Source organism: Octopus sinensis, linkage group LG3 (assembly GCF_006345805.1).
Source record: "Octopus sinensis linkage group LG3, ASM634580v1, whole genome shotgun sequence".
Classification (NCBI taxonomy): domain Eukaryota; kingdom Metazoa; phylum Mollusca; class Cephalopoda; order Octopoda; family Octopodidae; genus Octopus; species Octopus sinensis.
Window position 1 is genome coordinate 153,852,080 of NC_042999.1, and position 14,896 is coordinate 153,866,975.

The 14,896-nt window shown below is 40.6% G+C and overlaps 1 protein-coding gene across 10 annotated transcripts in view; it reads right to left on the minus strand.

The window, feature by feature from the left end:
- The window catches only part of LOC115209078 (adenosylhomocysteinase-like 1), a 469,217-nt gene that overhangs the window by 55,444 nt on the left and 398,877 nt on the right, over window positions 1–14,896 (minus strand). For all 10 annotated transcript variants that reach the window (XM_029777176.2, XM_029777181.2, XM_029777177.2 and 7 more), the window contains one exon: window positions 12,891–12,962. In XM_029777176.2, the coding sequence (XP_029633036.1) occupies window positions 12,891–12,962 (72 nt within the window). The remainder of the gene's footprint in view (window positions 1–12,890; window positions 12,963–14,896) is intronic.

The following is a 14,896-nucleotide window of genomic DNA, read 5'->3' on the forward strand; positions in this document are numbered from 1 at the left end:
ATAACTAGTTTATATCTCTTATTATAAAAGGCAGATCTTATCTGCCTCCCTTTGGGAGTTATACAAATCTACAATATAGGATTTCTTCAATTACAATTTACCTAGCAATTTTAAGAGTACAATGCATCGCGTCATGCCAGGTCCAGTTTTTAAAATTTAAACTCCAATTAAGCAAAATTTACAGAAAACTCACATTCTGGTGTGTGTGTCAAATGCTTTTCTTAGTCTGGTTTACACCACACGCAAACGCACACACACAGTGGGCAACGAATAAAGTGAAACTAGATGTAATATTTAAAAAGAAAGCAGCAAACAGAAACAAATAAATACATAATGATTTACTCCTCACACAATTTCTTCAATTACACTTTACCTATGATTTTTCAAAGAACTTTCATTGGTTCATGCCATACAAAATTTCTTTCAATTTCACCCCCAATTAAGACAAAATTCGAGAAAACTCAATATTTTAACATTTCACTTTGAAGCCTTTACTCTGCCTATTACTCCAACTTCCTCTTTAGACACATAGACACGCTAATATATACGACAGTGTCAATTGTTGGCAGACATTGTAAGCTAACGTGTGTGTGTGTCTGTGTGTGTGTGCGTGTGTGTCTGTGTGTGTTTGTGTGTGTGTGTGTGTGTGTGTGTGTGACAGGGGTGAGCCATTCAGACTGGTCATCCATTTTGGCGAGAAGATCCCTATTATAATACATCAGTTCCACACATTTACCCTGGATTCCATTTCGGACAACTGCACAAACATTTGCCATTTCACACATGTATGTAAACAAATTCCTTTCTTTAAAAAATTTCAATTCATTTTCTTTTTTCAATTTACGTTTCTATACACTTTACGCAAATATTTGATTAAACAACTAAAACACTTCACATTTCGAACATGTACGTAAACTACTTCCTTTATTGCAAATCTAACTTTCTTTTCTGGCTTTTAACTCAAATTTCTATACATTTTACACACTCTGTCGCTATACTTGCATAAAAAATTTCTTTCAGCTGCTAATATTTATTTCTTTTCCTTCCACGCTTTACATTTTTCCACATTTCATTCAAATTACAATTTCTATCTTAAGTAACTTTCACCCTTTCTTTTTCACATAAAATGCCACCGAAAAAGAGAAGTCACATCGGCCGCCATACTGCAGCAGCAGCTGCGAAAAAGGCGAAGCGCAGCGCCATAAACGCTTCTGCTGTTGCTGCACAAAGGGCTTCAGAGGACCCACAACAAAGGGCCACTCGACTGGCTACAACGCTGCGGTTGCTTCATACGATGCTGCTTCCACGGCTTCAGACGGTCCGGAAACAAGGTCGAAGCGCAGCGCCATAAACGCTTCTGCTGTTGCTACACAAAGGGCTTCAGAGGACCCACAACAAAGGGCCACTCGACTGGCTACAAACGCTGCGGTTGCTTCATACGATGCTGCTTCCACGGCTTCAGACGGTCCAGAAACAAGGTCGAAGCGCAGCGCCATAAAGGCTTCTGCTGTTGCTGCACAAAGGGCTTCAGAGGACTCACAACAAAGGGCCACTCGACTGGCTACAAACGCTGCGGCTACTGCTGCTTCAACATTTTCGACACATTCCCACGACTCAGACCAGCAACGTTCTACATTCCAGCGGAACAGTCGACGCCGCGGTCTGACGAGTCCAAACAGACCTTACTGGCATCTACGTGCTTTCAAGTATGAGCCCAACTTCAATTACTCGATGCACGCTGACATAAATATTGGGGAAATGTTCTTCAATTGCCAATTCTGCAATGCTAAAAAGTGGGCTGGGGAACCACCTGCGATGTGCTGCTTAAACGGTAAGGTCAGCTTGCCCCCTCTTCGGGAGCTGCCAGGCCCTTTGAAGGAATTACTTACTGGTTCCACCTGAAGGTCATCAAAATTCCTTCAACTCATCAGGAAATACAATTGTGCATTTCAGATGACTTCTTTCGGGGCTAACGTTGTCAGAGAAACTGGTTGGATGCCTACTTTCAAGGTCCAGGGCCAGGTGTACCACCTTATTGGGTCACTCCAGCCACTACAAAATTGCAAACCTTCATTCATTCAAATTTATTTTATTACAAATTATAATAGGCAACTTGATTTGCGTTTAGACGTAATTCCACAACATGCAAACACTAACGCTGACAATTTCGACAGGGACGTGCTGCTCACTCTGCAAAACATGCTTCATGACCACAACAGCTATATTCGCAGTTTCAAATACGCCTTGGAAACAGCCCCTTCACCAACATTCACCATTGTCATCGATGCTGACAAAAGGCCTTCTGGGGAGCACGCGCGGCGATATAACGCTCCTTCGTGCAATGAAGTGGCCATAGTTCTCCATGGTGAACAGCACAAGCAGCGGGACATAGTTCTTCAAAGCCGCGACAGTGGTCTTCAGCGTATTAATGAGACGCATCGGTCATATGACGCCCTGCAGTATCCCCTTCTTTTTCCGTATGGAGAAGACGGGTACCATTTCGGCATTCCTCACCACAAACCAAACGAGCCCTCGGCTGCGACATCTAAAACTGTTTCATGTATGGCTTTTTACTCATACCGCTTCATGACAAGGCATAATGATTTCAACTCCCTGCACAGATCACGGCAACTGTTTCACCAGTTTGCAGTTGACATGGCTGCAAAGATGGAGTCCGAGAGACTGGGCTTCATCAAATTGAATCAGAAGCAGCTGCGCTCAGACTCCTACATCCATTTGCGTGATGGCATCAGGAATGACACTGACGCCCGCAATATCGGCAAAATGTGCATTCTCCCCTCAACCTATACAGGGGGCCCACGGTACATGTACGAGCGAACACAAGACGCTATGACTTACGTTCGGCATTATGGGCGACCCGATTTATTCATTACCTTTACATGTAACCCAAAGTGGGTTGAGGTAACGCGAGAACTTCTCCCAGGGCAGCAGTACTGTCATCGCCATGATATTATTGCAAGGGTTTTCAGGCAGAAACTGGCTAAGCTCATTCTTTTAATAAAAAAAGGCCAGGTTTTTGGGCCTGTTAACTGCCACATGTATACTGTTGAGTGGCAGAAAAGAGGGTTGCCACATGCGCACATTTTGCTTTGGTTGGTCAACAAAATAGACCCAACAGTTCTTGATGATCTCATTGCAGCAGAAATTCCGGACCCAACTGTTGACCGGCACCTGTACGACATTGTGAAGGCACACATGGTACACGGTCCGTGCGGTCCTGGTTTTCAAAAGTTCTCCTCATGCCACAAAGACCACGTGTGCACTAAACGGTACCCAAAGAGGTTCGTGGACGAGACCCAGACCGGCCGCGACGGATACCCACTGTACAGAAGAAGGCACCCTGACAATGGTGGATTCACTATAACGTTACGGGGTCATCAAGTGGATAATAGGTGGGTAGTGCCGTACTGTCCATTTCTGATGAAAACTTTTAACGCTCACATAAATGTGGAGTTCTGTCATTCAGTCAAGTCTATAAAGTATATATGCAAATATGTTAACAAGGGTTCTGACGCTGCCATGTTTGGCCTTCAAAAGGACAATAGCATGGACGAGGTGTCACAGTACATGGCAGGTCGGTACATAAGCAGTGGTGAAGCTTTTTGGCGGATATTCGGGTTTCCACTTCACCAAGGCACCCCGCCATCATACAACTAGCGGTTCATTTGGAAAATGGCCAACGAATTTACTTTACTGAACAGACTGCAGCTGATTTGGCGGCAAATCCAAAACAAACAACTTTGACCGGTTTCTTTAGGCTTTGCCAACTTGACACATTTGCTAAAACACTTTTATACCCTCAGGTCCCGTCCTACTACGTGTGGTCAAACAACAATTGGGTGCGTAGGAAGTCGGGTCAGGATGTTGAAGGACATCCTGGTGTCAAGTTTAACAGTTGTCTAGGAAGAGTATACACTGTACCTCCAAACCAACATGACTGTTTTCACCTGCGCCTTCTCCTCCATGAGGTTTTAGGCCCACAAAGTTTTCAAGACATCAGAACTGTTGATGGTGTATTATGTGATACTTTCCGTGAAGCCTGTTTTCGGCGTCGACTTTTGGAGGATGATTCACAATGGGGCGCCACTATGGCAGAAGGTGTTTCATTAAAATCTCCTAAAAAAATAAGATCGCTTTTCGCTATTCTATTACTATGGTGTGACTTGGCTAATCCCGCCTCTTTATGGCTTACCTACAAAGATGATATGTCTGAAGAGTTCCTGCATCACACTCAATCGCTACATCCATCAATGGAGGTCGGGTACACTGACCTCATTTACAACAGGGCGCTGCTTGAAATCGAAGATACTGTACTCGATATGGGCGGTAGTGCCTTGCCGGTCTATGGCCTACCTTCAACAAACCGGGAAGGCACAAACACTCTGTCTTCACATTTGCTGCGTGAGACATGTTTTAATGTTGACGAGCTTGCCGAGTACATAGCCGACAATGAGCCAAAGCTTATTCCAGAACAGAAGTTCGCTTACAACTCCGTTGTTAATTCAGTCCGGGCCAAAGCTGGGGACATTTTTTTCCTGGACGCTCCTGGGGGCACTGGGAAAACTTTTGTCAACAAATTAATATTGGCTGAGATTAGGCGAACACAAGGCATTGCCCTAGCTGTGGCATCATCTGGAATTGCGGCTACTTTGTTGCCAGGCGGCAGGACAGCTCACTCTACTTTCAAACTCCCACTTGACTTAGCGAAGACTGAGACACCAACTTGCAACATCAGTAACAGCTCCGATCAGGCAGAAGTCTTCAGATGATGCAAGCTTATCGTTTGGGATGAATGCACGATGGCCCACAGAGGTGCTCTTGAGGCACTAGATAGATCTCTCAGAGACATCAAACACTCTTCAGCTCCCATGGGAGGCATAACACTTCTTCTTTCAGGGGACTTCCGACAAACACTTCCCGTTATTCCCAAAGGGACTAGAGCTGATGCTGTAAGTGCGTGTCTTAAGTGGTGAAGACTCTCAAACTTCACACCAATATGCGTGCTCATATGCGACGTGATATCACATCAGCAGCATTTTCTCACACCCTCCTTGCACTTGGCGAAGGCAAAATACCAGGGGATGAAAATGGTAATATTGCCATCGATTCCATTTGTACCATTGTTAACACGCCTTCTGATCTCAGAGATGCAGTCTTCCCAGATCTACAAGCTAATTATCAGAATATGGATTGGATTGGCCAAAGGGCTATTCTGGCCCCGAGGAATAAAACTGTTCACCATATTAATGATGAAATGCTAAAACTCATTCCTGGGGATGTCTATGTATATAAGTCTATTGATACAACTCCTGACCCAGACGACGTCATCAATTATCCAATAGAGGTACTCAATTCCTTTGAGCCCCCCGGACTACCACCACACATTCTCAAACTTAAAGTTGGTGCCCCTATAATGCTCATTAGAAATTTGGTTCCCCCAAAACAATGTAATGGCACACGTTTGATCGTTAAGTCCTTATTTCCCAATCTGATTGAGGCCACCATTATCACAGGGTGCGGTCGAGGCAACGTTGTGCTCATACCTAGGATGCATCTTTTCCCATCAGGAGCAGACCTACCTTTCATATTTCGGAGGTCCCAGTTCCCAGTAAGGCCATGTTTCGCAATGTCAATTAACAAAGCGCAGGGTCAAACACTGTCTGTGGCAGGAATACATTTGGGAGAGCCATGTTTCTCTCATGGTCAGCTTTATGTTGGCTGCTCACGTGTCGGCAGCAACAGTGATGCTTTCGCATTCCTTCCACAATGAAAAACAAAAAACATTGTGTACAAGGAGGTTTTATAGGATTACTACGTTTCATCATTTTCAAACACGTTAGTATTCCACTTACATACGACTCTCTTTTATGACGGCATTTACATTTCTAGGCGTTTCATTACATTAATTCACACTTAACCAACACCTGTCCTTCGCTCAACTCTATTTCTATCCATTCATCATCAAACCACCAGCCTCATCTTCTATATCCAACGTACATGACACATCTACCCCCTACATCTACACTCTCATTGTTAAAGTTTACATGAGCGACAACACGATTGCAACATACACTTTCGAAACTAATCAACAGATCATTTTATACAACAACAATTTAATCAAAACGCCCATCAATGAAAACATCTCCACCACTGTATTGTGATTCACCTAATCAGCACCACTACAGTCTTGCCGGTCTGACATATGGTGAGTAGATGCTATTGTTCTATATTTTATAAATTACACATATTTACTTACCCATGCTTCATTCCTCTCTTGCCTACATATGAAATCCACTCTCTTTTAACACAGCATCAAGTTTTGTAACAGCACATCCGCTGCCATTCGTGCAAAACGAAGAGACCCTATTCACCTGCGAACGTTTTACATCGCCTTCCACGACTATCAAATTCTTACAATTATGAGAACAATAACATGGCTCATTTCAAGGCAACCTCACATTCAATTCTTACACCATTCTACAAGGGGGTAGGAACACCTTTACATGGCTTTCTATACACTTACAAATACATTCATTCGCCGTGAACTTATATCAATATTTGCCTGAATAATCATCATAATTCAGTGCAATCATTAACAGTACTTTCAAGCAATTCAGCTAGTTAAAGAATAAAGACATTGTAAGTCGGAGTCGGTATAGTTTTACTGACTCCGACTCCAGCTACTCCTTAATTGTTTCCAACTCTAAGACTCTGACTCCACAACCCCGATTGCAGTGCCACTCAGGTTATAGGGATCTTAGCCTTGCTAGGTACATGGTGACTTCACTGGTGTTGATGTCATGAAAAGAACACCCAGTATATTCTTTATAATGGTTGGTGTTAAGAAGGGCACCCAGTCCAAGAAACTATACCAAAGCAGACATTGGAGTATGATGCAGTCCTTGGACCCATCAAATCCTGTCATGCAATTCAACCATTACCAAGATGGAAGATAAGATGTTAAAATGTGACAACAATGATAGCATATTTAGTTTTTGTATTTCGATTCCCAGATTCTTGATGTGAATTTGTGTGTTGAAACACATCTTGTTGTTTTGGGAGGGTCATTACACCAATAAAGATAACACCTGTACTGGTTAAATATCACTTTGTTATTGTTAGTGAATCGGTTAAATACTTAACCAGTAGACTAATAATACAAGAGTTATATTGAACCAGTGCATATGTCATTATTATTGAAGTAATGAGCCTCCGAAGACATAAGAAAATTCATACCATGGTAAATGGTGGCAGGTAACATGCTTTTGCTAATTGTTTCAGGTATCCATCTAGTTATGAGCAGACATAAGCATCCTTTTGGATAAAGAATGAGAATGCAACAGATAGGAGAGAAAGTAGAGTGTGTGAGTTTGTTTGCATTTGTGCTTCTCCAAAAATAGATGTGCTGCTAATGAAAGGCTTAAGGTGATCTAAATTTAAACCATCTTTGAAAATTTCTTGTCAATTTATACTCAAGACACCAGGTGAATGATGACAAAGTTGTTTCATTATAATTTTTTTATTTGTTTTTATAAAAATTAACTGAAACAAAACCAGTGTATTTCGAGAGAAATATGGTAACAAAAAGTTGAAGAACGACCCCCAGGACTTATTCTTTGTAAGCCTAGTATTTATCCTATGAGTCTCTTTTGCTGAACCTCTTGTTATGGGGATGTAAACACACCAGCATTGGTGGTCAAGCAATGTTAAGAGACAAACACAGACACAAACACATATCTATATATAAAACTCAACTTGTGTGTTTGTGTGTGTATCTGTGTGTGTATGTTTGTGTGCTTAACTTCCCGGTACATCTCCTCCTAGCCAACAAATCATAGAACCACCAAAAATGAGTCACTTAAAGTTTAGGCGAATGAAAATTAAACTGCACTATTTCTGTTCCAAAATTCATCTCGCAAGTACAAAAATCGATAATGTGTTTGTTTAGGCTTTATCACATGCATTGAATAGTGAACTTTACTCAGTCAGCTGTTTGACGTGAACTGTGTTCACCACGCGTGCAATCATGCGTAAATAGCATGAAAAATAAAAAATCAAGATATAAAAACGAATCACCGTAAACATTGTAGAAATTTGGCAAAGAAATGAATTTTCGGGATGTAGCCTGGAGGGTTTTTTCGTAGTAATCGTTTGGACTTTGTGAACACATACCAATTGTTTTCATAACATTTTTAATGCTTTGAATTAAATGTGACCATTTTGTAAAGCCGGGCAATACTGCTAGTACATATATATATGACAGGCTTCTTCCAATTTCCATCTACCAAATCCATATCGATTCCTATGGACCTCAGCAGTTCCATGCAGACCATGAGAACTGTCCATTTCTAACACAACCATCCATTAAGGTAACAGAAAAGAGAGAGAGAGAGAGAGAGAGAGAGAGACAGAAGATAGAGAGAAAAGACAGATAGATAAGTAGAGGGAGAGAGAAAGGGAGGGAGGGAGGGAGAGAGAGAGAGAGAGAGAGAGAGAGAGAGAAGAGAGAGAGAGGACAGATGATTTCATTAACTTTCAGTCAGTGCCAAGCCAAAGTGATAGCAGGGATCACTCATAGACAAGGAGACGATCTTGCTAGGTTAACTACCTGCAGCTATTCCATATGATGTCAACCACTTAAGTAGGGCAATCAACTACTCGATGGCCTGCAGGGCAATTGGCATCATTACGTCTGGCTTTCTTTGCAAAATGATATCCGTTCAATGGTTAATGAGAATTTACAGCAACGAATTGTAACAGGGCGTAGAAAGAAGTCAATGACAAAGTGATTAGTTTTGTGAGAAAATACTTCATCATCACCACTATTATTGAGTGAGAGAGCAGTGTATGCCATCAAAGTGACACTGGGGTAAAATATACGAAGCCCAATATACCCATCATGACTACCCGTCTTATAAGGGTACACCAGGCACATGCATCACAACCATATGTATGCGACATGTTGATCTCATATCAAGATAAACAGCACATGACCTTGCAGGTGGGGCCCAGTTAGAATTTTCTTCTGGTGAATTATCCAAACCTCTAAAAATTCCTTTCAACACACGGCTATGATGCTCCCCCACTACTTCTGCTCATGATCAGAGATGCACATATCGCCAGCCACTAAGGGACATGGTCAACTGGTTAAGGTCAAACAACTGACTAGCAATTCTGTGGTACTGAGCAGAATATTTGCTGTAGCCCAACTTTTATAGCAAGACAAAACAATGTACATGATAACACTTCCAATCAGTTAAGATGAGAAGCCATGAGAGTCACTGCCTGGTACTGCATCAAGGCATTTATTATCATTATTATTATTATCCAAACATTGGGACTCACCGAGACAATGATTAGCGACAGAGACCATTGGAGATATGCTGTGCTTGAGAAGACCTGGCAAGCCAAGTGAGACTATAACCCGTGGCCTATGACAATGGAGTATAACCAGTCCACTTATGAGTATCCTTCATTCATTGGATAATAAATTGTGTTTGCGAAGACCTGTTGAGAGAAGTGAAATCAAAATCACTGACGTGGCTGATGACTGTACTGCCTGATTGGCACCTGTGCCAGAGAAACGTTAAAAGCACCTTCCAAGCACATAAAAAGCACCATTTGAGTGTGACCATTGCCAGTGTCGCCTCACTGGCACCTGTACCGGTGGCATGGGAAAAACAACACTCGAGCATAGTTGTTGCCAGTGCCTGTGCAGGTGGTATGTAAAAAACACCATCTGAGCGTGGTCCTTGCCAGTACCACCTGACTTGCCCTCATGCTGGTGGTACGTAAAAGCACCCACTACACTCTCAGAGAGGCTGGCATTAGAAAGGGCATCCAGCTGTAGAAACATTGCCAGATCAGATTGGAGCCTGGTGCAGCCTTCTGGCTCGCCAGTCCTCAGTCAAACCGTCCAACTCATACCAGCATGGAAAGTGGACATTAAACGACGATGATGATGATTCAATCATAGGGAGTACAGCAGAATTTGTCACTGATTAAAGTGCGTTGGATCCGAGATATCTTCTCTTTTCATTGGTCGATGAATTAACGAACTGTAATTGTATTCATTCCAAAATATCTCATTTGATGCCGTCAGCTGAATCTCAGACACGTTTACACAAACATGCACGCATACAACACACACATGTATATGTTTACGTATACACTATTCTGAAATTGCAATCAAGACAAATGTAATTGACGGACAGTCAGGCATGACTAATCCATAAATGTTAGTAAATGAATCTATAATTGCAGACTCCTGATTGTTTGTATCAAAACAATTTGAATTTGCAGGTTCTGAAGGTGTGTGTGTGTGTGTGACTATGTGTGTGTGTGTGTGTGTGTGTGTGTGTGTGTGTGTGTGTGACTGTGTGTGTGTGTATGACAAAGAAGATGAAAATCTCAATGCAGCACAAGTTTAGTATTCTTTTATTTGTTTCAGTTATTTGAATGCGGCCATGCTGGAGCACCACCTTTTAATCAAACAAATCAACCCCAGGACTTGTTGTTTGTAAGCCAATCGGTCTCTATTGCCATACCACTAAGTTATGGGGATGTAAACACATGGGATGTCAAGCGATGGTTGGGAGACAAACACACACACACACACGCATATATATATAGCAAATGAAAGACAGTAGGTGGAATATACAAGAATTTATTATTAATCACAAGAATTGTTTCGACACATCTAGCATCGATTCCTCATGGGTGGGACACTCAACAACTAGTTCAGGAGCATCCAGTGGTGCAGATGTACCTTGTCAGGTGATAAATAAATACAACTCATTAAAATGAGTGCTCTGCAATGTAACTTTCCATTTTGTAGAGAGAAAAGCAGCCAGATGCAGGAAAAATCTTCATTTATATGGAAGATCAAAAATAAAATCACAGATGACAAAAAGAGAAACGACAGGCTTCTTTCAATTTCTGTCTACCAAATCCCCTCACAAGGTTTTGGTTGGCCTGAGGTTATAGTAGAAGATACTTGCCGAAGGTGGTATGCAGTGGGACTGAACCCGGAACCATGTTGGTTGGGAAGCAAGCTTCTTGCTACACAGCCACGCCTGCGCCTATCATGAGGACAGTGATATATATATATATATATATATATATATATATATATATATCACCGTGACCGACCAGGCTATCAGATGTAGTTACACATCACTGGTCACAATGCGTTCGCATTGTTTTAGCCTTCAAATGACGCCACCCCGCTGGCTAAGCGACCAGGCCAACAGAAGAAAGAGTGAGAGAAAATTGTGGTGAAAGAGTACAGCAGGTATCACCCCCCCCCCCTGCCGGAGCATCGTGGAGCTTTTAGGTGTTTTTGCTCAATAAACACTCACAACGCCCGGTCTAGGAATCGAAACCGCGATCCTACGACTGCAAGTCCGCTGCCCTAACTACTAGGCCATTGCACCTCCACATATATATATATATATATATATATTGTGGATTATTAGCTACTTAGGAATGAATATAGACCCTACACAATCTGCTAAATGGCCATTTCTTTCATATGCATATATGTGCACGAACACAGTTCTGGGATAACCAGTTCATAGGAATGTTAGGAATGTGTTTTGGCCAGCTGGAGTAAAAGAGCTCAAAACACAGTCTAAACATGAATGTCGTTTACGAAACACGAGTTCAACAAAATACATTTTGTTCTCAAAATTTTGCTGGCTGTTGTGAGACTCTACTTGAATGGAACGAGTGATCTTTCAATTAGTGTTTGACTTATGTATGTACATATATATATATACATGCCTAATTTATCTATATACATATATCTAAAATTCATACACAAGCATATACACACACATCTACATGTGTGTATATATATATGTATATCTACGTTTCGCAATCATGCATATATCTATATATATATATACACATATATAAAAATTCATACACAAGTATATACACACACATACATATCTACATGCATATATATATATATACACACACATATATATCTACATGTATATATATATTCATATATACATGGACACATACATATATACATGCATACAAGATAGACACATATACATACATAACATTACATTGCAGATATATACTCAAGAGGCAGAGAGAGTGGTTGAAAATTTTATGAACCAATTAACTGAGTAGAGGAAGATGAGTAGTCATCTTCAGCAGCTGTTTTAATAAACATGAAACTAATTAATGAGAAAACAACTTGAAACTATTCAAAGGAGAAGAAGACGGAAGAGGAGATATCTAATTTGTAGTTGTGTCATCTGGAGAAATATTAGTAAATGAATGATATACAAATATAAATAAAACAGAAATTGAACAATTATTTTGGTTGAAAGCTGGTAATAAAATAACGAGGGTGTTATACTCATGATCGCTAGATCGTGGGTTCAATTCCTGAACTGGGTGGTGTGTTTTGTTCTTGAGCAAAATGCTTCGTTTCATGTTGCCCCAGTCCACTCAGCTGTTAACAGGTCATGCTGCAACGAGCTAGCCTTCCGATCAGGGGGAATGTTGGCCAGTCTACCTAACCAGTGGGGTGGCAACATTTGAAAGCTAAAACGATGCAAAGCGCATGGTGGCCAGCGATGTATAACAACATCTGATAGTCTGGTCGATCATGTGGTGTAACATACACCTGACGGAATGAGAAACGACATCACTGATTAAGTGGAGTCGTCAGATTCACATGAGACACTAATACAGCAACTACTGTTTATTAATAACAACTTGCAGTCCATCATCGAATTACAATGCATGAAATCATCTGAGGGGGGAAACGAGAGAGAGAGAGAGAGAGAGAGAGAGAGAGAGAGAGAGAAAGAGAAGTTATGTACAAGATGTAACAGAAGACTTACTTGTGTGGAATATATGTTGCAGGCAGCCCATCTTACAGATGCTCCAAGGGCAGCTAATGTTTCAATAAGTACCTAAAAAAAGATGGAAAAAAAAAAAGAGAATAATAATAATAATGAGCAAATATAAAGATCTTGAAATAGAAATTAGCAAAATGTGGAACCCAACAACTAAAACAATACCTGTTGTCATAGGTGGGAATAATAGCAAAAGGGGCTGATTGCTACTTAGCTCAGATACCGGGAAACCCCAAAATGGCAGAAATTCAAAAGATAGTGTTCATGGGAACTGCTCATATCCTACGCAAAATACTTTCTATGTAATCTCAAGTTTTAAAACAAACATAATTTTCTTATGGTTTCTTGAACATTCTCTAGAACAACACTATGTACAAAACCAAATATATGATACCCTAGGCATAACACCAACATGAACTTCCAACTTTTTGTCTCTTGAGGTCTCTGGGGGAGACTTGGAGCCAACTTGTACAAATGTAAAGCAAAAGTCAAACATATAATAACAATAATAATAATAATAATAATAATAATATAATAATAATAATAATAATAATAATAAAATAATAATAATAGCAGAGGAAAAAATGCAAGCATGACTATTTCGCTGAAAGAATACACTTAGCCAAGTCTGTAGATCTAAAATGACAGTTAAATAGTAGGAACACAAACCATGGGTTGTAATCATCATCATCATAAGGATTTTAAAGGATAAAAAATAAACTCTAAAGGCATAGATTCTGCAATGTCATATGATAACAGAGTGGATGCCAAAGAAATTGGAAAAAAGGAGACAGGACCTAGCCAGAGAGATGAAGAGATTCTGAAAGACTAAGACAATTATCCCTGTGTTAATTAGCACTTGGTACAATGCCTTCTATAATTCCTTCTAATTTTGGTATCGACTTAGCAATTTCATGGGAGGGAACCAGTCATTGATATTGAACTCAGAGCTTGATTGATTTGATTCTTATTTTATCAACCGTGAAAGGATGAAAGGCAAAAATGACTTCAGTGGCATTTGAACTCAAAACACAAATAACTGAAAGAAATACCACAAAGCAGTAACAATCCAGCGGAGCTGAATTGCTTTAATAATCCTTTCTTATTTTAGCACAAAATAAGTAATTTTGAGGGGAGGGAAAGTCAATTACATTGACACCAGTGCTCAATTGCTATTTATTTTATCAACTCTGAAAAAGATGAAAGGTAAAGTCGATAATATTTTATCCTAATATAGTCAAATGAGAAAGCAACCCTCTAAAATATGTGGATAGGCATTAGGTATTCAAAGGTTGAACAATGTATGGAGAATGAATGAATGAATGAATGAAGTTTTTCCTGCACAGAATTCAAGCCAATGAATAACTAAACAGAAAAAGATTCATCTGTGTAAGTCTTCACCATTCCTCTATCAAATACTCTCTCTTTTACTCTTTTGCTTGTTTCAGTCATTTTGACTGCGGCCTTGCAGGAGCACTGCCTTTAGTCAAGCAAATCGATTCCAGGATTTATTCTTTGTAAGCCTGATACTTATTCTATCGGTCTCTCTTGCCGAACCGCTAAGTGACGGGGGACGTAAACCACACCAGCATCGGTTGTCAAGCGATGTTGGGGGGACAAACACAGACACACATATATATACATATACATGTATACAACGGGCTTCTTTCAGTTTCCGCCTACCAAATCCACTCACAAGGCTTTGGTCGACCTGAGGCTATAGTAGAAGACACTTGCCCAAGGTGCCATGCAGTGGGACTGAACCCAGAACCATTTATTTATTCATTGTTTTGAACTGTTAATTGTTCATACATTATCTTGTAGCTTGGAGATTTCGATAATCTGATCGCTTACTTTCTAGAATGACATTGTAGGGTTGGTGTAAAAGGTCTTATCTGGTCAGCTTGAACATAAAATATACAAGCCAGATATGGCTAGTTTACATGGTAAAGGGTCAAGTTAAGACCCCCTCCACCTTGTGGAGTGTGGGT